Source organism: Pipra filicauda, unplaced genomic scaffold, assembly GCF_003945595.2.
Source record: "Pipra filicauda isolate LSUMZ 115617 unplaced genomic scaffold, ASM394559v2 scaffold337_size785800_pilon, whole genome shotgun sequence".
Lineage (NCBI taxonomy): Eukaryota > Metazoa > Chordata > Aves > Passeriformes > Pipridae > Pipra > Pipra filicauda.
The window spans coordinates 113053-135973 of NW_024104462.1; the positions used below are offsets into that span (position 1 = coordinate 113053).

General features: G+C 49.7%; 3 protein-coding genes across 4 annotated transcripts; 1 reads left to right on the forward strand and 2 right to left on the reverse strand.

The window, feature by feature from the left end:
* Positions 1-4367: 4367 nt before the first annotated feature.
* On the reverse strand, positions 4368-12355 carry LOC113989607 (protein SCO1 homolog, mitochondrial). Its single transcript, XM_027724349.2, has 6 exons — positions 12215-12355; positions 12042-12132; positions 11074-11271; positions 10048-10140; positions 9821-9936; positions 4368-5327 (listed from the first exon to the last, which is right to left on the reverse strand). Exons 2-6 carry the CDS (start codon positions 12070-12072, stop codon positions 5199-5201), a joined length of 567 nt encoding a protein of 188 aa, XP_027580150.1. The 5' UTR covers positions 12073-12132; positions 12215-12355; the 3' UTR covers positions 4368-5198.
* On the forward strand, positions 12121-15109 carry ADPRM (ADP-ribose/CDP-alcohol diphosphatase, manganese dependent). Of its 2 annotated transcripts, XM_027724348.2 has the most exons (3): positions 12121-12988; positions 13489-13605; positions 13932-15109. In XM_027724348.2, exons 1-3 carry the CDS (start codon positions 12436-12438, stop codon positions 14216-14218), a joined length of 957 nt encoding a protein of 318 aa, XP_027580149.1. In that variant the 5' UTR covers positions 12121-12435; the 3' UTR covers positions 14219-15109. The 2 variants fall into 2 exon arrangements, with proteins under 2 accessions (XP_027580149.1, XP_039239994.1); XM_039384060.1 differs by lacking the exon at positions 13489-13605 and having other exon boundaries at positions 12382-12988.
* Positions 15106-21401, reverse strand: TMEM220 (transmembrane protein 220). The gene is made up of 6 exons (XM_027724350.2): positions 21260-21401; positions 21093-21122; positions 20209-20269; positions 17707-17830; positions 16855-16914; positions 15106-15785 (listed from the first exon to the last, which is right to left on the reverse strand). The coding sequence occupies exons 1-6, from the start codon at positions 21329-21331 to the stop codon at positions 15653-15655; spliced, it is 480 nt and encodes a 159-aa protein (XP_027580151.1). The 5' UTR covers positions 21332-21401; the 3' UTR covers positions 15106-15652.
* Positions 21402-22921: the final 1520 nt, after the last annotated feature.

Consider the following 22921-nt stretch of genomic DNA (forward strand, 5'->3'; position numbering starts at 1 on the left):
TACCCATGAGAAGGCTGTCAAGAAGATGGAATCAGTCTCTTCACCCTGAAGTTAAAATGCTGATTGAAATGAGAAGTTCAAACTGGATTTAAAGAAAAATACTTGCTTTAGCAGGAAACATTTTTTTACCCATCTAGAGAGGTTGTGCAGCCTCCATCCTTGGAGGTTTTCATGCCCTAGCTGTTTAAAACCTTAAGCATCCTGGTCTGACCTTGCAGCTGCCCCTACTTTGAGCAGGAGGTTGGACTACAAACCTCCCAAGGGTCCTTCATATCTGTGTTATTCTATGATCTGGGCTGAAAATGTAATACAGGGTTTTGCAGATGTTTAAAGCCACAGTCTGTACCTCTTCAGTCCCTGGCTCTGCCCATGCTGGTGCTGAGAAAATTCCTAAAACAGCCAGCCTCATCCAGGTGGCTTAAGTGTCACTCATTAGTTGAGCTCCTCCATGGCATGAGGAATGCGTTGTCTTCCTTGGGTAGACAAATGAAGCTTTTCCTCATTCCTCGGATGGGTATCTTGTCACTAGCCCCCAGCCTGGGATGGCACCAGTGTTATGGATCTCAGCCACTCAGAGGAAATGGTATTTTCCAGGACACATATCCTGGGGTCGGGTGTGCCTTGGGCACACACAGCAGAGCTCTGTGGATTGGCCCCAGCCAGGACTGTGCTCTGTCCTCCCTCTGTCATGGGCACTCAGGGGCTCCCATCTGCCCAAGGTAGCACAGGTTCACCTTGCACAGCACCAGGCTCCAACAAATTTGGTTCCCAAGTGAAACTTGTCCTCCAGTAGTTTCCAGAGGGGAGACTCACTTAGGGAGCCCAGCATCCCCCAGCCCCAGCCCAGTGACCAGTACAGCCCCACCACAAACCTGCCCCTGCCAGAGCTGAGCTCCCTCCCTGTGGGCCGGGCACTGTGCTCGGGGCTACAGGGAATTTGGGTACAACACCTACAGAGGGAGTTTGATCCATTTCTAATACTGGACTGGAGAAACACTGAACATCCACTGACAAAGCATCTCCAAGCACCCACAGCACATTTGCTGTCGCCTCCAACCAGTTCTGCCTCCTCCCACTGATCACCTGGCACAGTCCTTGGGCCTCCTAAACATGCAGGGAACAGACCTGTGCTCCCTGCTGTCAGCAAGGCAGGGCAGTGAAATCCTAACAGTTGCCTAAACAACATTTTTATTGTTTTTAATAAACAAACAAAACTCCAAACAAATAAGAAACCAAATACCAAACAACAACAACAAAGCCAAAACCCCACAAACAAACACAACAAAAACCCTGCCTTACTACCAAAGAAAGCTTCCCTCCTGGGAAAGGCCAAGGGAACAGTGATTGGCACAGTCAATGTGAGAGGCAGAAGGGAGCAGGACATCCTGTTGGGAGGCAAGGGACACATCCATCCGTCCTACATTTCTCTGGGCCCTTCCCACACAACCCTAGGTCAGCTGGCTCTGCCTCTCAGGGCACAGAAAAACAAGACAAAGGACATGACACTTCTGTCAAAACATTTTGGAGAAGTCAGGAACCCTGCATTTGTCTCTGTAGCTGAGTCAGCTGCAAATGAGCTTTAGGGAAATCAGTGTAGATGGGGTGACCCTTCCCAGGCTGCAGCCCATGAGCGGAGTTTGCAAAGCCTTGGGAAAGAGGCACCCCTTGTCCAAATCCTGCTTTAACTTGGCTCAGCTGTAACACCAATTCTTTCTTCTGAGCAGGTGTTTCTGACTAATTTGTGTTATTTTTACTTACTATTGCCTCATACAATCCTGGTTTTACACTGACTGTACTCTGTGCAGAATAAGGTATTTGGCACTAACACACTGCTACAATATTTGAAATACAAGCCTGCTGTGACAGCAGAGACCTTGAGAAGGGCAGACAAAGGCTGCTGTGCAGAGCAGAGCCACGGGATGGTAAAAGATGGGGCAGAGACTTGTCCCTGAAGACTCCACAAACACCAACAACTCACAAGGGGTTGAATAAATGACCTGAAGGTGTCACTCATGAAAGAGATCGAGTACCCAATGTATGTGAAAATGCATGGGAGGGGTCATGTGGAGTCACGCAGCAGAAAAGGGAGCATCTTGCAGTAGGACCGACTTCATTACAGAGCCAGCACTTGTTGCACAGACATGGGGTGAGCAGTAGCTGTTTAGCAGCAATTTACCATTATCCAGCAATCATAGAATCATAGAATCAGCTGGGTTGGAAAAGATCTCTGATATCATCAGGTCCAACCCTTGATCCACTGCTGCCGTGGTTACTAGACCATGGCACTAAGTTCCTTCAGGAACTACAGTCAGTATCCACTATTTCTTTCCTGTTGCCAGTAACAACTGATCAGAACCTACTGCCCATCATTGTGGTGAGCAACAGGCCCTCTCCTGACATTTTTGCATGAGTGTCTCCTTTCCATCAGCTAAACCTCCTCCCTCTAAACTCCTCCTGCTGTGGAGCCTGCACGTGCCCCGTTCCATGCAAACCACCAGCAGCACAGTGATTTTGGGGAAAGCTCAAGGAAACTGCCATGCTTCTCATAACCTGGGAAACAGAGGGGTAGTCAGAGCCCCCAAACACCAAGGGAGGGTTCAGTGAGGAGTCTTGGCACTGGCGTGGGAAAAGGGAAACACCCACATGGCACAAAGACAATGCTGGTATATCAGTGCTGCTGCTGACGGAGATTCCCACGTTGCCACAAGAGATAGGGACCCAGGCCATGCCCTGTGCTTGGAACAGGCTACCTTACAAACTCAAACCATTCCTCTACTCAGTGATCAGTTACATAAAATGGCTTTTAAATAAATACATCCTCCCTCTTCCTTAGCCCCACAATCAACCCTCTGCACTTTTACCTTTGAAATAGTCTCTTTCCCGCTCCTTTTGGAAGACAGATATGGCTGAAAAACAAGTATTATGAGTCTTTCCATTCCCTAAAGAGTCAAATTACAATATTGAAATCCATCTTTTCTCCACAGGCTATCTTAAGTGCTTGGGAATAATTAGGAGAAGCACAAACAGACTTTAAAGAGGCAAACAAAGTGTCCTCCTGGATCAGCTGCTCCATTGCTCAGTCCCAATCCCATCACGTCTCCTACATCAATATTGGATGCACATTGGCTGACAGGAAGCTCAGCATTCCCAGCAATGTTCACTGGGAGCCCAGAAAGCCAACCATACCCTGGGCTGCATCAAGGGAAGCATGGCTAGCAGATCAAGGGAGGGGATTTTTCCCCTCTACTCTGCCCTGGTGGAGCTCCAGAGGTCTCCAGCCCAGCTTCCACAGGATTATCAGCAGCAGGTCAAGCCATGGCCTGTCTTGTTTCAAAACAAACTGGTGCACAAGCACCTGCACATAGAAATGCAGGGCCAAGAGGTGCCAAAAGTCAGCTCTGTAAGGGAAGTTTTGAGAATTAGTTACCTCCAGGATTGTGGGGAAAAACAAACAGCGAGGAAAGGCTTTTCTGAAACAATGCTGACACTTGCAACCCATCCATGAAAACAAAATCATTATTGCCAGGGTACCACTTATCACAGACACTAATACCATTGATAACACATTGGACTTGATGCACCTTCTTATTGATAGAAGACTCAAGTGTGAAATTTCCTTTGGAACCACTCCTATTGCCTACTGCAATCAACCCAGCCAGCACAAAGAGGAAAAATAAAAACTAATTTCCTTTTCAGCTGTTGAGGTTAAGCCTAGCAGGACACTTTTCAAAACTCCCACTGTAAACCGATAAAAAAAAAAATCTTGCTTTAAAAGACAAAAAAACCCTTCTTTAAACTATGTAGTATTTGAAAGGCAAAGAAAAAAATATCCTATCTTGGAACTTTGGGAATCTTCCTTCCTTGAGAGACCTTTACAAGAAGAACTCCGTGTGAGACATACTCTATCACAGCAACATTCCAGACACCCTCAGGAGGCACTACAGTACAGGGCAGTTGATGTGGGCCTGCACTCCTCAATTGTGGTTTAGAATTGCTCTGGAACAGGTCAAGTTTACTGTTTTTCACAATTTTGGAAAGACAGAAATTTTCTATAGACCCTGCACCTTCCCTCGGACAGGAATGTTCTCTCCCACACTCAGAACACCAGTGCTACCTGCAGGAATACTTGTGTTCAGTCTAAGACACTCTGGGACTCACGCCAAGAACTCTTCTGGTTTGTCTCCTATGGGCCATTCTGTGGGGTTCAGCTGCCTTAAAAAAGCACCTTAGGCTTTTGGTGTGCACAACCAGAAATAAAGACTGCTTTCTGCAAAGAGGGAAAACACAGCAAGAACATGAAGCTTGACCGGCATACAAAGTTCTGATGATATTCTAGTCAAATCTAACTAAGGAAAGAAAAATATATATTGCCTATACAAAGAAATCTTTATTTTAAATGCTGCACTGCATAAAATGCATCTGATTGCCAGCCCTCTGCATGGACACAGCCCCCTCCACCCTCCTACTTCCCTGCTCAGCACAAGCAGAGCAACTATGCACACAATCATTTACGCCAGAAGAAAAACCTATTTGCAACCCATTTCTCTTTTCCTTATAAGTGAACAGTGTTCACCTGGAAAAATCATTAGAAAAACCCCTTTCATTTCTGCATTCAGATGAAGAGATCATGCACACTACAGGGCTGGTCTCACGCATGGAAGCTGCCGGTGCTTTCCATGCCCTTCACCTTCTTAACCTGGATAAAGGAGCACTCTTAAGGCTCTCCTGCTTTTAACAGTGCAACTGCCTCTCCCAGAAGGCAAGACAGTACAGAAAAACCAGAGGGCAGAGCTCCTCTGAGAATGCCATGGCCCCATGGCTTTTCACCAAGCAATCCTCCTGCAGTGACCATCCTTTGCTGGTGTCTTGCCAAGGGATACCAGTTAATTTTACCAGCAGCACACACATTCTTCCCAAATGAAAAGTGCTTTCCATTTTTTGCTCCCAACAATGTTTCAGAGAAGTCCCAAATTTCACTTGGTAGCCTGGATCTTGCTGCAAATAATATCCACGGGAAAGGCTCTGCAGAGATCTTTGGTAATGGTAATTTGCAGAAACAGGATTGCCTTTCTTGTTTGGAAGAAAGGACGCTTGTTGTGATAGGATGTTACACTTGTGTGCTTCTGCTTTAATGCCAGTGTCCAACCACAGCCAAACCCACAGGTGATGTTCACAGCAATCTTTGAAGACCTTGTGTTTTAGGATCTGTATTTTCTCATGTGTGCAGCAATAGAAGCCGAAATCTCGGTGCTCCTCTTATTCTGGCCATAATAGTCCACAAAGTCACCATCAGGCCCGAGGAGGTACATTATTATTGTGTGATCCACCTGCAAGAGAGCACAACACAGCTTGGTAAGAGATTACAGAATCACACACCACCAGGTCAGAAGGGACCTCATGGATCATCTGATCCAATCTCTCTTGGCAAAAATACAGCCTGGACAAGATGGCCCAGGACCCTGTCAAGCCAAATTTCAAACGTATCCAATGCTGGAAAATTGCCACTTCCCTGGGGAGATTATTCCAATGGCTGATTGTTCTCATTCTGAAAATTTTTCCTCTTGTGTCCAATTGGAATCTCCCCACGAGTAACTTGTACCTATTGTGCCTTGTCTTTTCCGCATGACTCCCCGAGAAAAGGGAGCTTCCATCTTCTTTGTAGCCACCGTTTAAATACTGGAACATCCTGCACATCTCTGTCAGCAGCAACAGTGTCTAGTTCAGCCTTCGGCAGCTGCAAACTTCTCCACAAGAAGGTAAAGCAAGACAAGGAAAACCTCAGCATCACTGCTTCTCTTCTCTCAGGCACATGCTGGGATTGCTGGGGTGTCTGTGCAGGGCCAGGAGTTGGACTCACTGATCCTCGTGGGTCCCTTCCAACTCAGGATATTCCATGATTCTATGATCACCTCAGTGACCTCTGCTGGTTTTACCCAATAAAATAAACAGAGAAAACTCGTTGCACCCTCAGAATGTGTGCAGAAATACTTTCAGCAGACAAGTCTTGTCTAAGCGGGGGCCCCTTCCTGCAAACCTGAGGCTGATGGTCTTCTCCCAGTTTCCCTCTACTTCTCATGATGCTCCATGATGGTCACAAGGTATTCAAGTTCCTGCTGCTAACAGAATGTAAATGCAATATAAACAGGAGTATTTTATTAAACCAAGCTCACTGTCAGCAAACAGCAGGATCCAGCACCTCACCATGGTGGGGGAGCGGAGCCAAGAGTGGCCACGGGATACAGGAACAAGCAGGGCAGGGGCCCCCCCTGCCGGCCCCGAGACACCCTCACACACGGATGTCCTGGGCACTCCCACTGGATTTATACCAAAATTACAGAATACACCAAGTCGGAAGTGACCCACAAGGATCATCCAGTCCAACCCTCAGCCCTGCACAGGCCCATCCCCAAGAGTCACCCCCTGTGCCCCAGAGGATCAGCCAAACCCTCCTGGAGCTCTGGCAGCCTTGGGGCTGTGCCCACTGCCCTGGGGAGCCTGGGCAGTGCCCAACCAGCCTCTGGGGGAAGAACCTTTGGCTGACATCCAACCTGAGCCTGCCCTGACACAGCTTCAGCCATTCCCTGGCTGCTGTCCCTGGTCCCCCCAGAGCAGAGCTCAGTCCCTGCCCCTCCTCTGCCCCTGCCCAGGAAGGTGGAACTGCAGTGAGGTCTCCCCTCAGTCTCCTCCATCTGAACACACCAAGTGCCCTCATTAACTCCACAGCACATTTATTTAAATGCCACTGCAAACACTGCCTGCACCCAACTGTGACCACACCTTTATCAACAAAGACACAAAGTACTGGCGATGGAGGCCACGAACCTGTGATTGCTGGGGACTGAAACACACCTGTGCACTGACTTGGGTTTAATTCAGATATTTTACTCCAGTTTCAAATTCCCAAGATCAGATCACAAAATCAAATTGAAGGAGACAATTTGTCTTAAGCAAGATAAATCACAATTTAGATCCTTCCAATGGAAGCTAGCATAAAAAAAATTGAAAAATCAGGTTGCCTGCTCAGGACATCTTAACTCCCTGGGTAGTTTGGGTGCAAAAAACAGTTTTTCAGTCTCTGCCTGCCTGAAGCCTGCACTGTTCCCACTGAGTGTTCTGAAGGTCACAATTTGAGTTTCAAATCTTGTAAATTGCAGACTAAAACATATAAATTGGATATTCTGGTATTGATAATTACAGAATTGAGATTATTAAATAGGAACTAGTAATATTGAAGTAGTACTTGAAAAATTAAAATAGAAACTATCATTTCAATGTTCTTTTCAAGTCAAAACAAGCAGCAAATGCTGCAGAGGACTTGTTCCTCTTCCCTACCCCACAGCAGACGACAGAGAGCCCACTCCTGCACAGACATCAGACTCCATCATCAGCTGGGAACACAGGTCCAGGCAAGACATAAGGAGGAAAAAACTGGAAGAACTGACAGAGTATAAATTACCTGGATCTGTCTCAGGTAGGCACAAGACCAGCCTCCAGCTCTCCCTCCCAGGCCTGCTGTTGCTGCTATCCTGTTTGCACTCTGTTCCTGAGTCCTGTGTCCCCTGCCCTGAGCATGCAGAGCCAAAACCCAAGAGCCCATGAAGAATCCTGGGGAGATGTAGATATACTCTTCCTCCCTGGCACCACATCTGGGGCTCCTAGGCTGCTCTCCTACTTCCAATTCACTGGCCTTTCTTCCTTGCTGCCCTTCCCTCCCCTCAGACTCACAGCCCTAACACAGAGCAGTGGTCCCCTCCTGGATCCTGAATCCCTTCCCCTATGCCCATTGTCACCCTCCAGCCTCCCTCCAAGCTGCTGTCATCCATGGAGTTATTCTTCTTGGCTGAACCCCCATATTGTCCCTTCATGGCCATGCCAGGATCCAGGTGTGCTTCAATAGAATCCACAAGTAGTTCACTTGCTAAGCACCAGCACTCATTCAGCTTTGCTGGCCTCTTTCCATCAGCCCTCCTCAACTTCAGCTCACTTATTTAGTGTCAGGTTCTATGGAGTTCTTTCCCTCTCCTGAGCAAGCATCCTTTGCCAATCCTGTTCCTATAACCTGTTGTTGCATTCCCACAAGCCCCCTTCTAAAAGTCTGATATTAGGCAGTATCTTTAGATTGATTTCATATTGATTTAAATTGTCATTCAATTTCTCCATTCAAATACAGTATCTTAGTCACAGGCTTCTGTATCTTTCCAGTTGCCATTTCAAGTGAAAACAAGTTATTGATCTCCCACGTCAGTGATGCAGAGCAGTGGACATCACCAGTGATTTCATCTTCTCTTCACTGAGATCATGTGTTGCTCTTGCTCCTTCTTTCCATGCACCACTTTTTTTGCTCCCCCAATCTTTTTGGATAATTTTTTTGCGGGAGTCACGTGGTTTTAACACAGATTAAGAATCAACAATACTGAATTAGACCAAATTCAATTTGCCTCAGCATCCCACCCCAAACAGTGGCCAACAACAGTCGCTTTAAAAAAAAAGAGTATAAAATCAGCACCAAAAATACGTTACCTTCCTCTATTACCTCCCAGTTTCCAAACACTGTCATCTCACAGACTTCCTGAACTACACAAGATTTCTGTGCATGTCATAACCCTCAAAAGATTGTTTTTTCCAAAGACTAAGAACAAGTCTCCCTGTGGACTTCCACCCTTTGCACCTGTACCAAGGGATTCCACTCCTCATGTGCTCACTGCAATGAGAATCATTACCTTTCCTTTTGAACCTGTTTTTAGTTTCTTCTGATGTCCTCAGTTCTTGTAATGAAGAAAAAAACAAGGCAGATCACGTAAGATGTAACCTCACTCTTCCTATCACCTGTACCTTCTTTACTCTTCCAGCTTGCTCAGAATTTGGCAAGACAGGAAGGTCTTGGCAGCAGCTCAGAGCCCTATAACCAGTCCTGTCCCTTCCAGAGAAGTGGAAGTTTGACTACCCAGTTCAGCCTCACTTAAACCTCATTTTCTTCCTTCACACTGTTACTTATGTATTTTATTCCCACTTAATTTAGCATTAATGAACATGCTCTCTCTTGCAGGTTGTTTGTCACAGGAAGAAGATGCTCACAGTATTTGCAGGGAGATATCCAAGTCTCTTGCCAGGAAGACTCCATTCCTTGGTGTCAGTTTGGCAGAGAATGAGTTCTTACTCACTTTTACTTCTCATTTCTCCTACTTCCTATTTCCTTATGTCATAGGTTTGAAAAGAGATGTTGGAACTTTTTCCTAGGGTCCCGTTTCCCCCCACCCATCTGTTTCTGCTCCCAGGACATTTTGCCTTCAGTTTCCCCCTTCCTTGCCCGGGTTGCTGCAGGTTTCTCCCCCTCCCAAGAAAATTGGGACTTTGTTTTGTTTCTTCTGAAATTTTTTGATTGCATCATTTGTTGTTTATTCAGATTTTGTTAATAAAAAGTTGTTCTTTTCCTTTTCCACACTTCCACCTGAGGTTTCTTCATTTCTAAGTTGTAATCTTGTTAAACTAAGACACCTTAATTTCCAAGTTCCATTTTCTCTTTGGAGCACACAGGAAGGCAGCCAGTCAAACACATTACATTGAACTAACTGCCAGCCTTACTGGTTCCTGTGCTACTGTCTGCAGGCCTGGGCTGGGACACGTTTTGAACACGCTTCAGTGAGGTTCTGAGCTTGTAAGAGGACACTTTGGTTCTGACTGAGACAAACAGCTTAACAGATCAGTGCAACAAGGGCTCTGTCACCTGGAACTTCAGCACAGATCCAACAGCTGGTTTTAAAATCTATATGCTGCTCTTATCCACAGCCTTTCAGTAGGCAAAGGTCCTACTCTTACTTACTATGTAGTCGTTGTCCTCATCCTTGGGGCCCTCGCTGTAGTACACACGATAAGCTTTAGCCACTTGGTCAATCTGTGCCCTGGTACCAGTCAACCCGACCAGCTTTGGAGAAAATTCTAGACAGAAACAAGACGTACGCATTTTAGTGAAAAGAATCCCTTCAAGAGGCTCCTTTCCAGTGCTCTGTATTACATGCTATGAGACACAGAGAAAGAAAGCAGTAATACCTTTAACATATTTGGCAATGGCTTCTTGGTTGTCCCTCTCAGGATCGATGGTGATGAAGAGTGGGGTCAGATTAGGCAAAGATGGAATTTGTTCTGTGACATTAACAATTATTGTTTATTTTACAAAACCAGAAATCATTTTTCATCTCCCTTCAAACAAACTCACAGCCAAGTAACATCAGGCCAAGCCCACCCTAAGGAACTAAAAAGGCCATTTTGTGCAGCTTAATCTATCTAATTTGTGAATGATTCAAATGCTATGAGACCCAATGCTCTGTGTCTGTGCTGGGAGCTTCCAGCTCCCCCGCCCCCGAGCCCCTGCCCTGCTCAGGAGGGATGACAGACTGGTTGTGCTGCAGAAGACGTGGTGGTGTGATGCACATTTGGAAGCACAGTGGCGCACACAAGAGAAGCATGCTGGGATGGGGGAACAGGAGGAAATGTGAAGACACAATTCAGGCTCTTTCCCTCATGTTCCAGCCAAAGCCTTGGCTGTATTTCCTTCTCTTTAGTCTGTTTTCCCACTTGGCTGGGTTTACCACTATCCCTGCCCCATAATTCTTCAGGGCCTGCAGGCTGAGAAACTCATAACACATGGCCTTCCCCCTCCCTCCATTCCACAGCACAGCCGTTCTGCTTCAGGAGAGACCCTCACAGAGATTTGTTCTCAGGATGAATAAAATAGAGGGAAAAAAATCCTAACACACCTCACAGTCACTTCTTGGCAAAAATATAATGCAGTGCATTCCCTGTGATCTGCCACCACCATGTTTTATTCCCAAGTCTCCTGTTATGGAAAGACCAGTGCTGTCATGTTAGACCCTAGTGACAGGCAGATTGATCTGTGGATCATTTAGCAATTAATTCAACTACTGAATAGCAGCCAACAGCATTTTTTAAAGAAGATCATCAGTTATCACCATTTGTGACATTTCATTAGAACAAACCTGACCCTCCCATTAGAACAAACCTGACCCTCCCATAAACAGGACCTCTACACCCACTGAATCCCCTGAATTCTCATACCAATTTCATCTACCACTGCAATCATTTTCTCCAGTTCATCGGGACAGACGTCAGGGCAGTGAGTGAAGCCAAAGTAGATCAGCACCCACTGGCCCACGTAGTCCTTGCTGGTTCTGGGCTGCCCCTCGTGGCTCACGAGTGAGAAGGGCCCTCCCAGCAGTGGCTTCCCAATGCTTCGGTTTCGTTCCTTCTCTAGCTCTACAAAACACAAGAGGAGATCAAACACATCCATGTCACAATCCCTGCTGCTTCCCCGGTGAGCCTTGGAAGCAGCCAAGTCAGGCACCACACTGGGTCATGGGCAGGGCATTGCCAGGTCAAGATCCACCAACACCTGTCACGTAGAACCCAATGTGCACATGGCTTCCAAAAAGCATTCCTTTTGGACAAAATCAAATATATCACTAAATTCCTCTGAAACATAATATCTTTCTTTATTGTTATCTGATTGCATTTTTGTTTAAAAAGAAAGGGGGGATAAAGAGAGAAAGGCGATTTCCCACTTGGCCTGGTGGAAATAGGAAAAAACAGCATCCTTTGCAAGCTGAACATACCCTAAGAGCTGTAATATCTCCGTTTCCAACAGTAAATCCATGAAAAGGAAAGGTATGGGCATTTCCTGTAGGAGAGGGCAAAGCTCATGTGCCTCACAGAGGGAACCCAATGTGCCCACAACACCCAGCTCCCCGTCTGAGCTGCATCGCCTGGTACAGCACATGCAGCCAAACACAACTATTCTAACCTCAGAACTTTCAAACGCTGAATTTTGCTTTTAATTTTTGAAAATTTTCCACGGCACTTCCGTACACACAGGCACGGAGTGACCCTCTGCAAAGCTGTGATACCGAGAGATGCCTGAGCGGATAAAATACACCTAAATATAAAAAATACATCGCCTGAGTACAAAAAATACATCGTCTGAACACGAGACGCGGCCCCGCCGCTGCTCCTCCATCGCTCGCACTCACCCTGCTCCTTGCGCCGCTTCACCGCCTTCATGCCGACCAGCAGCCCCCCGCCCAGCACGGCGGTGGCCGCCAACGACCGCCACGACACGAGCTGCGGGGACAGGGGTTCAGTGAGCGCGGAGGGGCAGGGCCGGCCCGCGCCCCCTGCCCACGGCCCTCCCTCCCTCACTCACCCGCCTCTGCCCGCCCGCCCGGCGGCCGCTGCCCGGCGGCAGCTGCGAGAACGGGCGGCTGTGGGGCGCGGGCAGCCCCGCCTGGACCCGCCCGGCCGGGCTCGGCAGCGGCCCCAGCGCGGCCCGGCCCCGCCGCACGGCCCCGCCGAGCCACCACAGCGCCATCGGCCCCGCCATTCCGCGCCGCCCGCACCGCCCCTTCCGCCCGGCCCGCGGCCGCCATGGAGGCGGTGCCGCGCGTCGCCTTCGGGGTCATCGCCGACATCCAGTTCGCGGACGCGGACGATGGGCACGACTTCGGCGGCAGCCGGCGGCGCTACTACCGGCACAGCCTGCGCCTGCTGCGGGACGCGGTGCGGGCCTGGGCCGCCGAGAGCCCGCCGATCGACTTCGTGCTGCAGCTGGGCGACAGCATCGACGGGCTGAACGCCCGGCGCGGCGAGGCCGAGGGCGCCCTGCGGCAGGTGCTGGAGGCCCTGGGGCGGCTGCCGGTGCCGGTGCACCACGCGTGGGGCAACCACGAGTTCTACAACTTCAGCCGGACCCGGCTGGCGCAGAGCGGGCTGTGCAGCCGCCCCGCGGGGGGCGCGGCCGGGCCCCCGGACGGGCTGTGCCAGGCCTATCACTGCAGCCCGGCCGCGCGGCTCCGCCTCGTCGTGCTCGACGCCTACGATCTGAGCGTCCTGGGCAGGGACCCCGACAGCCCCCGCTACGAGGAGTCCCTGCGGCTGCTGCGGGAGAAGAACACCAACGAGGACCTCAACAGCCCCGCAGGTACACCCGGCACGGAAGGAGCGCGGGCAGAGCGGCGGAGCAGCTCCCGGGGCTGGCAGGGGGGCTCGGCCGTGTGCCCCGGGGCTGCCAACCTCCTCCTCCTCCCTGCGGTCAGTGCGGCCCTAGGCGGGCACGGGAGATGCTCCGCCTTACCCGTGGGAAGGGTCTGTGTTGTGCTCTGTGCCCCACAGTATCAGAACACGGGGTAGCTGTTGGTGAAGGGGCTGTTGCAGAGCACCGACTTGTGCCCACCGCATCCCATACTGGGGGGGACACCAAGAGTGGAAACGCTGTGCATGCAGTGTGACCAAACCCCCTGAAAACACTAACAAAACGCTTCTCATTTGTCCAAGGACGCTGGAGTTTTAATCCAAGAAAAGCAAAAAAAAATCCCGCAAGTTATGAGAGTAAACCATCTATTGTAAGCAGATTTACATAAGGCAAATAGAGGAGCTGTGGGAGGTGTATGCACCTGTGCCTAACCTTCTTCTTCATTGTAGGGCTCAGAGAACCTCAGTTTGTAGCATTTAATGGAGGATTTAGCCAAGCCCAGCTGAACTGGTTCGATGAAGTCCTCAAGTTCTCTGATGAAAACCAAGAAAAAGTTGTAGTTATGGGTAGGTGGATATGGGGGATATATCATACAATCACAGAATTGTTTAGGTTGGAAGGGCCCTTAAAGATCATCTAGTTTTAACCCCTATATTTGAAGGGGGTATATATTCCCAGGGATATATACCGGGAACAGCTGGTGTATGTGAGTTGAGGAAAACATGTAGCAGCTTTGTAGCTCCCCTGAGATACAGATGTAACCTGTGAAGGAGCAGGACAGACCATGTCCATACTGGGGGCAGCTTTCTGCACATGGTTGGCTGAGCTTCACAGCAATGAGACAGACTTTGTTACAGTTTAACTCTCCTGGTTTTTTCCCTCTCAACTGCAGGTCACCTGCCCATTCACCCCGATGCTTCAGACAGGGTGTGCCTGGCCTGGAATTACGAAGCTGCCCTGTCTGTCATCCACTCCCACCGGTGCGTGGTCTGTGTCCTTGCGGGGCACCTGCACGATGGGGGATATTGCCTGGACTCCCATGGAGTTCATCACCTGACCTTGGAGGGGGTGATCGAAACGCCCCCGGAAAGCAATGCTTTTGGGACTATTTATGTCTACGAAGATAAAATGATACTAAAGGGAAGGGGCAGAATTGCAGACAGAGTTATGCAATTCTGAAATGCCAAGTAAATACAGATTGCTCTTCAGGAAGGACTCGGGATAAAAACGTAGGGGATTCAGCTTACTGTTTGCTTGTAGAAAGGTGCATGGCTGATCCTTATTGCTTTAGCTCAGGATACAGGATTTTAGAAATTACCTTTCTGTAAGGAAACAGACCTGATTTCTTTGTGAAAAATAGAGAAGGCCAGTAATTGAAATATTGAATGCAGAATGTTGACTTGAAACACCTAATCCAGACTGGATTTGTTACTGTGAAAACATGCAAACCATATTATGAATATTTTCAAAAAACCACCCACTGTTATTGTCTCGGTGAGCATTAAAGCATGCAGAGTTGTACCTGCCCAGCCGCATTTCAACGTATTTATTTTCTGTGAACATCATAAGGCAGTAATGTCTCATGTCTGGCAGAATACACCCACCCTGTAGCCTAATGCAGCTTTCCAACATTGCTTTAAAAGACTAAAGTAATCCCCAGAAAAGGCTAAGCCTAAAGAGAAGGGAAACCATCTGTGCTACAGCAGGGAATGGTGCAGATACACGGGCAGGGACCTGTGTGTGCACAGCTGTGACCTCCTGCAGCAGTGCTGAGGGAAGGAGCCCTGACACGGGTCTAAAGGTGTTGCTGTGCTGCACCTGGACCTGTGCTGGCTCTGTCCCACCCAGCTCATATGTCCAGTGTATCCACCTGTGCTTCCTTCTCCAGGATGAGCAGCGGGACATGCTTACTGCTGCTGGGCTGCTGCTTGGGTCCTGCTTTCCAGGAAAAAGCCAGTGAGCAGCAGAGCTGTGACAGTGCCAGCAGAGCTGTGACGGAGCCCACATCTGCTGGTGGCAGGCTCAAGTACACATCTCCCGAAAAATAAACTATATGGAGACTTTTGTTGAGTTTTCTTTAGAAAAATAGTGTTTATTACTCTGCAAAACTAGTGATTTTCAGTTAATAGCAAAAATAATTTTTCAAATATATTCTATATATCATTTTAGCACAGGAATAGAAATACAGACTGCTCAATTCCCAGTTAGTCTCAAATGGATTATCCAGGCAGGTATTTGGAAGTTCTATGGCTGTAAATAATCATGTATTGAAACAGTGTTTGCTTTACTTGTCCCTTATGTTACAGAACAGTAGATTTCCCAAAGTACGAGGTGGTTAGAGAGTGATCCAGGGATGCCAGGATATATACCATTAGAACACATTAGATCAACAGTGCTTTGAAAATGTAGGAAGCAGCCAGTTGAACAACAGTTTCCACAGAAAAATTCCTCATTCAGATTTGACAGTGTTCCTCAACTTTTTACCAAAACTCAAATGGTACTGCTAGAAGTAGCCAGGCATTCTTGTATCCTATCAAACTGACACTAATCTTTCATTAATCACCAAAAGCAAAGGCAAGTACAATCAGAATGTTTAGACTTTCTCCTACCCAGTTAAATCACTGTTTTGCAGTGCTCTGGCCAAGCCGCTCGCAGCTCTTTGTTCACATAAATGTACAGCCATGAAGCAAAGGGGAAGAGGGCGACCACGACTGCAGCGGCCAAGCAAACTCCTCCCAGAGGATTCCTATAAAGGAACAAATGCAACAGAGCTACATCAAATCAGAATTGTTAAGGTTGAAAAAGACCTCCAAGATCATCAAGTCCAACCTTGTACCACATACCACCACGCCCACGAAACCCTATTGTGAAGTGCCAGTCGTTTTTTGAACACTTCCAGGAATGATGACTCCACCACCTGGGCAGCCCCATCCAATGCCTGACCACTCTTCCAGAGAAGGAATTTTTCCTAATATCCAACCTGAACTTCCTCTGGTGCAACTTGAAGTCATTTCCTCTTGTCCTGTCCCTTGTTCCCTGGGAGCAGAGTCTGAATCTCCCCTGGCTCCCCCCTCCTGTCAGGGAGTTGCAAAGAGCAAGAAGGTCCCCCCTGAGCCTCCTTTTCCCTAGGCTGAGCCCCCCCAGCTCCCTCAGCTCCTCTTTGTGCTCCAGACCCTTCCCCAGCTCTGTTCCTTTCTCTGGACACACTCCAACCCCTCAATGTCTTGTCTGAGGGGCCCAGAACTGCCCTCAGGATTGGAGGTGCCTCAGCAGTGCCAGCACAGGGACAGGCACTGCCCTGGTTCTGCTGCCACACTATGGCTGGTACAAGCCAGGATGTCCTTGGCCTTTGTGGCCACTGCTACAACTGCTATGAAACATTCACATCTGCCTGCAGCTGGAAAGACAGCAGGGAGCCTTTAGCCACTTTAATGTGGCTCCTGTGGATGCATCAGCAGAATCCTTTACTGGAGAGGCACCATGTGCCAGCAGAAAATAATTTTCTGACAACTCAGCTACAAAACCAAGTTGGAATAAAAAAAAGCATCTTATACAAAGAGAAAGTGTCCCCATTATGGCAGGGGAGCAGAAAAAAATGTTTCGTGTAGCCTTACATTTCCTCCCGCCCTGACTTCTATCTGTGTGAGATCCTCCAGACTGTAGCACCAGCTGCTACTGCTTGGGCATCTGAAAGGTTCAGAGGGTGACATGAAACAGAAAAACAAGCTGCCAAAATCAACTATGTGTTTTCAAGGACCTAGTCACTAAGTGTGAACATAGTAATGGATTTAAAAAAAGGAGAAAATAAAACTTACTTTGCTGAACTGCGACAAAGACTCATCCATATTGTAATAATTACCAGACCAAACAACTCTCTAAAAAGCCAAATGAAAAATAGATCAGAAAATAATACAAGCAGATTTCTGTGTTCAGAGAATACAAATTTTACCTCCAAAACAAGTGGAGTAGCAGCTGCTCCTTTGGAGAAGTTCAATATATTTTACTAGCATTATAATTATAAAGGTATTTACAAGGAGTAACTTTGCATCACAAATCTACAGACATGACCTGGCTAAACAGCTGCAGAAATTCCTGCCTCCACTTTTTGCTCCACTGCTAGACTTAAGTTCCACAGCACATTTCTCTAATTAACACAGTGCAAACAGCAACCCAGTTTTCTAGACCATGAACAGCTGCCAGGGCTTCACCTCAATACAGTACAAGCACCTACTTTAGGCAACACCCAAACGTCAGGTGAGAAATCCTCCCTCCTCCTCAATCTCTGGCAGTCTGGAGGACTCAGCAGCCCATGCCAGATAAACATGCATATGGTATCACCTCAAGAGTTTTTGTAAGGTTAATTACCATTCCTGCAGCTCCAGCAAGAGAGTGCAAAGCTGTTTCACTGTTCTTGTGTTCTGGACTTTGAAAGCCAGAACTGCCCCCACATAAATCTACCTGCCACAATCAGGCAAGCAATGACTGCTCACTCTCCCTGAGTCCAAGGAATCACTGGTTTGGAGCATTATGGTCCCTTTGATCTGATTCCTCTGGACCAACAGCACTCACTGCAACAGCCCAGCAAATAAAGTTTTGGAAGGTGACACCAGGATGAGATGGCCTGGTGAGCTGGATTTGGGCAGGGGCAAAGAAAACCCACTGTTTACCTGCCTTCCTCTTCGTGAAAAATGTTTCCTTGAGCGTAAGCAAACAAAGAGCAAGCCAAGGCAATGGTCCCAACCACACAGCCAGCAGAATGAAAGTCACACAGGGTCCTCCAAACACCATTATCTGAGGAAAAGAATACACTGTCAGCAACTACCATGAAGCATGAAGTAAACCTATAAGTCTAAAAGCAATTGAGTCGCTAAAAAAAGGTGCCTTCAACACACACACCTTAGGCAGGAAGATGTCATTATTGCCAGTATCTTTATGACCAGAGAAATCTGCTAAAAAGTACTGTGAAAAATAAATACTACTGGGCCTAGGAATGCAACTTCTCGGCATCAGAACCTCAGTGAAAACTTTCCTGTTCTCTGCAGCAAACACAACAGGCTGCAGCATTTAATGTGCATGGGAAAAAAAAAAATCACAAGGTGTATGGCAAATGGAAGTTCTCCTGAGCAGGAGGAACAGCCTTTCTGGAGCTCACAGCCAAAACCAGGTGCTCAGCATGACCCCAGGGGCCCAAGGGAGCCCAGGAGAGGCCTAGCCCCTAGGCAGCCACCACTGTGGGGAGCATCTGACTTCACACTCCCTGAGGAGACTCTGCCTCAGGTGTTGCCTGATGATGATGAGCAACACTGATAACATCTCTGCCTGGGGACTGATGTTTTTAAACAGATAAATAGAGATGATGAGAAATATCTGAATGGCCCACAGGTTCTTGTGGCTTTCCATGTCCCTTTCCAGGGGCTCCTGAGGGGGAGGTAAGAAATGACACTGACAGTTCTCCCTGATCTCAGCAATGTCAACAGCAAAAAACTAAAGTTAAAAGCAGGTTTTCTGGGGCATTGACCCCTCTGGGCAAGCATTAAAGGTGATGAGCTGCCAAGACCCAAGAGCTCAGAGTGACCCAATGCTGTAATCAATTCCCCATTTGACTGAACTGCAGCTCAGCACAGGCAGAATCTGGGTCTTCCACAGACCTGAATGGCAAATATCCCTTGATGTATTTACATAAATCTCCAGTTATAAAATAGTTGTGTCATGACAATCTTTATTTTCTACAGATCTTGGCACAGGTAAAACTCTACTTGAGAGCTTAACATGCAGATTCTCTTGACAAGCCAAATGCCACTATGTTGAAGCTACACCTATCACACATAATAAACCTCCCCTGAAATGTTCAAAACCACAAGCAAACCAACCCTCAGGGATTTTGCTTTATGGCTGCTTCCACTTTATATGCCTAAGGCAGCGAATGCCTGCAATGGTGTCATTTGTGACAACAGCATGCACTCCTGAAGGTTTTCTTTTTTGGTGTTAAATGCGATTTTAGTCTATTCAAAACAAATATTCATCCAGAACAGATACAGTCACTTTGTGTATATAAAATGGCCTTATTCTGAAATTATTTCTACTGAATGAAAATACAAAAAAAAATTAACTACGTTCTGGAGTCCAGAAACAAATCTGGCCATAGAATCATAGAATCAACTGGGTTGGAAAAGACCTCAGAGATCATTAAGTCCAACTCTTGATCCAACACCGCCATGGTGGTGGCACTGATGCCACATCCAGTCTCATCTTAAACACCTCTAGGGGCAGTGACTCCACCACCTCCCTGGGCAGCCCATTCCAAGGTCTGATTACTCTCTCTGTAAAATTTTCTTCCTAATGTCCAACCTAAACTTCCCCTGGCACAGCTTAAGATGGTGCCCTCTTGTCCTTCTGCTGGTTGCCTGGGAGAAGAGATTGATGCCCACTTGGCTACAACCTCTTGTCAGGGAGTTGTAGAGAGTGAGGAGGTCTCCCTGAGCCTCCTCTTCTCCAAGCTAAACAATCACAGCTCCCTCAGCTGCTCCTCACAGGACTTGTGCTCCACACCCTTCCCCAGCCTCATTGCTCTTCTCTGGACCTGTTCCAGCACTTCAATATCCTTCCTGATCTGACTGATTCTCTGAACATGTGAAGTGGCATTAGCCCCTGTAGCATCCACCCTCGGAAATTTTGACCCCAGCCTTTGAACATTGCCATTGCTCCCTGCGTGCTCTGTGGGGCAGCTGCAATACCTGGCACTGAACAAGACTTTTAGTGCTTTCACAGGACCGTGCTGAGCTCAGCTGCTCTTGCATGAGGTAGATAAGCAAAACCATAGATTTATAACAAGGAAATAAAGTGAATTAATGTGCTAAGGTCAATACCAGAGCCAGGTTCAGAGTAAGCTCCCAGGCTTCTGAACTGGGGTGCAAAGGCAGGCCAGCCCAGCTGTGGACTTTTCTGCAGGGCATCTCTTCACCTGCAGCACATCTAGCCACCAGCATTAAACCAATGACCAGCTTTTGTAAAAGCGGGTCCCATAACCTTTTGCCTTCAAAAGATAGTAGGACATGTTCCCACATGGCCTGATTTTAATCTGTGGATCAATAAAAAACAAACAAACAAACAAACAACCATTTTGGGACAAAATCTGAACAGAGACACTGTTTTGCGCACCAGTATCATACCTGTTATTGAAGGGTTGATGCTGACAAGCAGTGTCAGGGCAGCTGGCACTAAGTACACAACCTGTTAATGACATATAAGTATACTCTGTAGCAAAACTGAGCAAGGTCAGGAAGCAGAAGTGCCTGCCCACAGCAATACTTCTCCCCTTCACAGCAGCTTGTCAGAGGCACAGAGCAACTCCCAGTGCCTCTCCCTCAGGCATTGTTAGTGCTCCTCTTCATCGTCACCACCCAAAATCTCGGGCCATCAGCCGAGCGCCAGCCTTGTTCCTTAGCTCCTGAGTTACCAAATGCTGGCTGCCTGATCAGTCACTGCAGGGCCCCTTCCCTAAATCCTGATATCCCAGGAAAAGCTCTGACAGGGTCCTCCCACCCTGTGTGGGGGGCTTTGCCCACCCTTCGGTGCCGCTGTCAGCGGGGCTCCACCGCCGGAGACACGCAGGGGCAGCCCCTGCCCACCCAACAGCTCCTGTCACACAAACAGACGGTGCCCCTCGCCCCCAGCCCGGCGCACTGGGCCGGGGCCACGGGCCGCTCCTGTGCCCGAGACAGGGCGGGCAGAGCAGGGGGTCTGTCCCCATTGCCCCCCAGGCCGAGCTGAGCGGCGGGAGCGTCCCGGGGCTGACTCAAGGCGAGTGCAGGGCGATGGGTCACGGGGCCGGCTCGGGGTGCTCCGCACGGGGAACCGATGCTGTGTAGGGCCAGGTGCAGATCTGGGGTGAAATACGGCAGATCCTGGAAGCATGGCCTGATTCCAGCCGTCGCTGCAGTAGAGAAATCGTTTTCCCGGCGCCTGCTCGCTCTCCAGCTGGAAGCCGTGAGCGGGTTTCCTGCGGCGACCCCAGCTCGGGGGCAGAGGAAGGGGAAGGGCGACCCAGACTCACCGTCCACAGCCCCGCGTCGGGGTCGTTCACCTGCGGCAGGAGGAGCGCGCTGAGCCTCCGCCGCCGGCCCGGCCGGGGCCGCGCCCCGCGGGAGGGACGGGGCCGACGGAGGGGACCGGAGGGGCCGGGATCGGAGCCGCCCCCAGCCCGGGCGACCCCGGCCTCACCTGCACGGCGGTCGCCAGCCCGAAGAAGGCGGCCATGAGGAGGTTGCAGAGCCGCCACAGCCGCGCCGCCATGGCCGGAGCGGGTACGGGGGGGGCAAGGCCAGAGGGGCGGATCCGCCCTGCCCGCCGGCAGAGATCCCGATCCCGGCCCCAGCCCCGATCCCGGCCCCGATCCCGGCCCCGATCCCGGCCCCGATCCTGACCCCGATCCTTGCCCCGATCCCGGTCCCGGTCCCCGTCCGCGCTGCAGCCCGACAGCAGCGCAGCCGCCTGGGCCGGACCGTCAGCAAGTCTGTACTGTGAGGGTGGGGAGGCCCTGGCACGGGGTACCCGGAGAAACTGCGGCTGCCGCATCCCTGGAAGTGTCCAAGTCCCAGTCTAGTGTCCAACCCCGGTCTAGTGGAAGGTGTCCCTGCCCATGGTAGCGGCATGGAACAACATGAGCTTTAAGGTCTCCTCCAACACAAGCCATTCTGTGATTTATCACTCCCGATTTTTATTGGGGACTGGAAAATGCTTGCACTCAAACTCGAGCCAAGTCCAGAGCCGCGTGGCGCTGGGTACACTGTGCATATCCCAGGAACTACAGAAAATCCAGGGTTCTCCAGCCCTTCACTGCCTGTACCGCTGATTATAAACACATAAACAGCTTCACACCGGCAGAGGGCAGGGTTACATTGGCAGTGACCCTGAACTGAAATGCCGCGAGAAGGCTCGGGCAGCAGATTCTCCTTTAGCCAAAGCATCTTCTCCCAGGGAAAGACCCAGCGAGGGCTCAGCTTGTCCCGGTGTCATCCGCCACCTGCCGCTAGCAACAGGTCCCAGTGCTTGTTGCCATGGCACCTGCCCCCGGCAACGGGTCCCAGGGAGCCACCACGCAGGCAGGAACAGGCAGGGTGTCCCTGGGGACACAGGCCTGCCTCAGCCCTTGGCACTCAACTGCCCTCAGAATGTCTCCAGACCCCACTTTGCTCTCGTGTCTCCTCGGGACATCCCAAGGAGCCCCAAGTTCAGACAGCCCTGCGTGCCCCCAGGACATCCCTTTCCTGTCCCCACACTGCAGAGTCTGGCCTCTGAGCCCTTCAGTCACATTAAATGCATAACGTTTGCTCAAGCTTAACAGAAACGGTGGCTTTTGTCGCCTCTTCTCTTTCTCCCACTGACCAGCAAGAGCTTTGCCCCACTCAACAGCTCTTCCAGCACCGGGCTGCTCAGGAGCCCTCCCAAGGCCCTCGCCGCACCCCAGGCCCCTGCGCGGCACCCTGAGCTGCCCCAGGGGTGGCTGAGTGGCCCTGCCAGGCTGGCGGAGTCCTGGGGGGGCTTAGGGCTGAAGGGGGGAGGATGGCACCCAGGGGGATCCAGCTGGAAGGGCTGGGATCCTCAGCGTGCCGGGAGCTGTCGTCTTCTGGCACAGCCCAGCTGAGCAACCGCATTGGTCCATCTGAGGGGCCAGGAGCTGTAGTCCTGCTGTTCTTGCCTCAGTTCTGTGTCTCTTCTACAAAATCAGACCAAAGAAGCCCCCAGAAGCCCAAAGGGCCCTGGAACAGCCCCTCTCTGACAGCCCCAGAGGTGCCCTGGAGCTGCTGCCCAGTGTGACCTCGCTCAGGCACCTTCCGAGCCCCGCTCTGCCCTGGGGGGCTGGTGTGGGCGTCCGCGCTGCCC

What these genes read in the sequence shown, in the direction of transcription:
- LOC113989607 (XM_027724349.2), bottom strand. Translation starts at nt 12,072, where the DNA reads ATGAAGGCGGTGAAGCGGCGCAAGGAGCAGG. An exon ending in CATTGCCAAATATGTTAAAG is followed by an intron (nt 9,937 to 10,047) that starts GTATTACTGCTT and finishes GTTTCTGTCTAG; the next exon opens with AATTTTCTCCAAAGCTGGTC. An exon ending in ATGAGGACAACGACTACATA is followed by an intron (nt 5,328 to 9,820) that starts GTAAGTAAGAGT and finishes GCTCTCTTGCAG; the next exon opens with GTGGATCACACAATAATAAT.
- ADPRM (XM_027724348.2), top strand. Translation starts at nt 12,436, where the DNA reads ATGGAGGCGGTGCCGCGCGTCGCCTTCGGGGTCATCGCCGACATCCAG. An exon ending in GGACCTCAACAGCCCCGCAG is followed by an intron (nt 12,989 to 13,488) that starts GTACACCCGGCA and finishes TCTTCATTGTAG; the next exon opens with GGCTCAGAGAACCTCAGTTT. An exon ending in AGAAAAAGTTGTAGTTATGG is followed by an intron (nt 13,606 to 13,931) that starts GTAGGTGGATAT and finishes TCTCAACTGCAG; the next exon opens with GTCACCTGCCCATTCACCCC.
- TMEM220 (XM_027724350.2), bottom strand. Translation starts at nt 21,331, where the DNA reads ATGGCGGCGCGGCTGTGGCGGCTCTGCAACCTCCTCATGGCCGCCTTC. An exon ending in TTTCACGAAGAGGAAGGCAG is followed by an intron (nt 16,915 to 17,706) that starts GTAAACAGTGGG and finishes TTGGCTTTTTAG; the next exon opens with AGAGTTGTTTGGTCTGGTAA. An exon ending in CTTTGTCGCAGTTCAGCAAA is followed by an intron (nt 15,786 to 16,854) that starts GTAAGTTTTATT and finishes GTTCCTTTATAG; the next exon opens with GAATCCTCTGGGAGGAGTTT.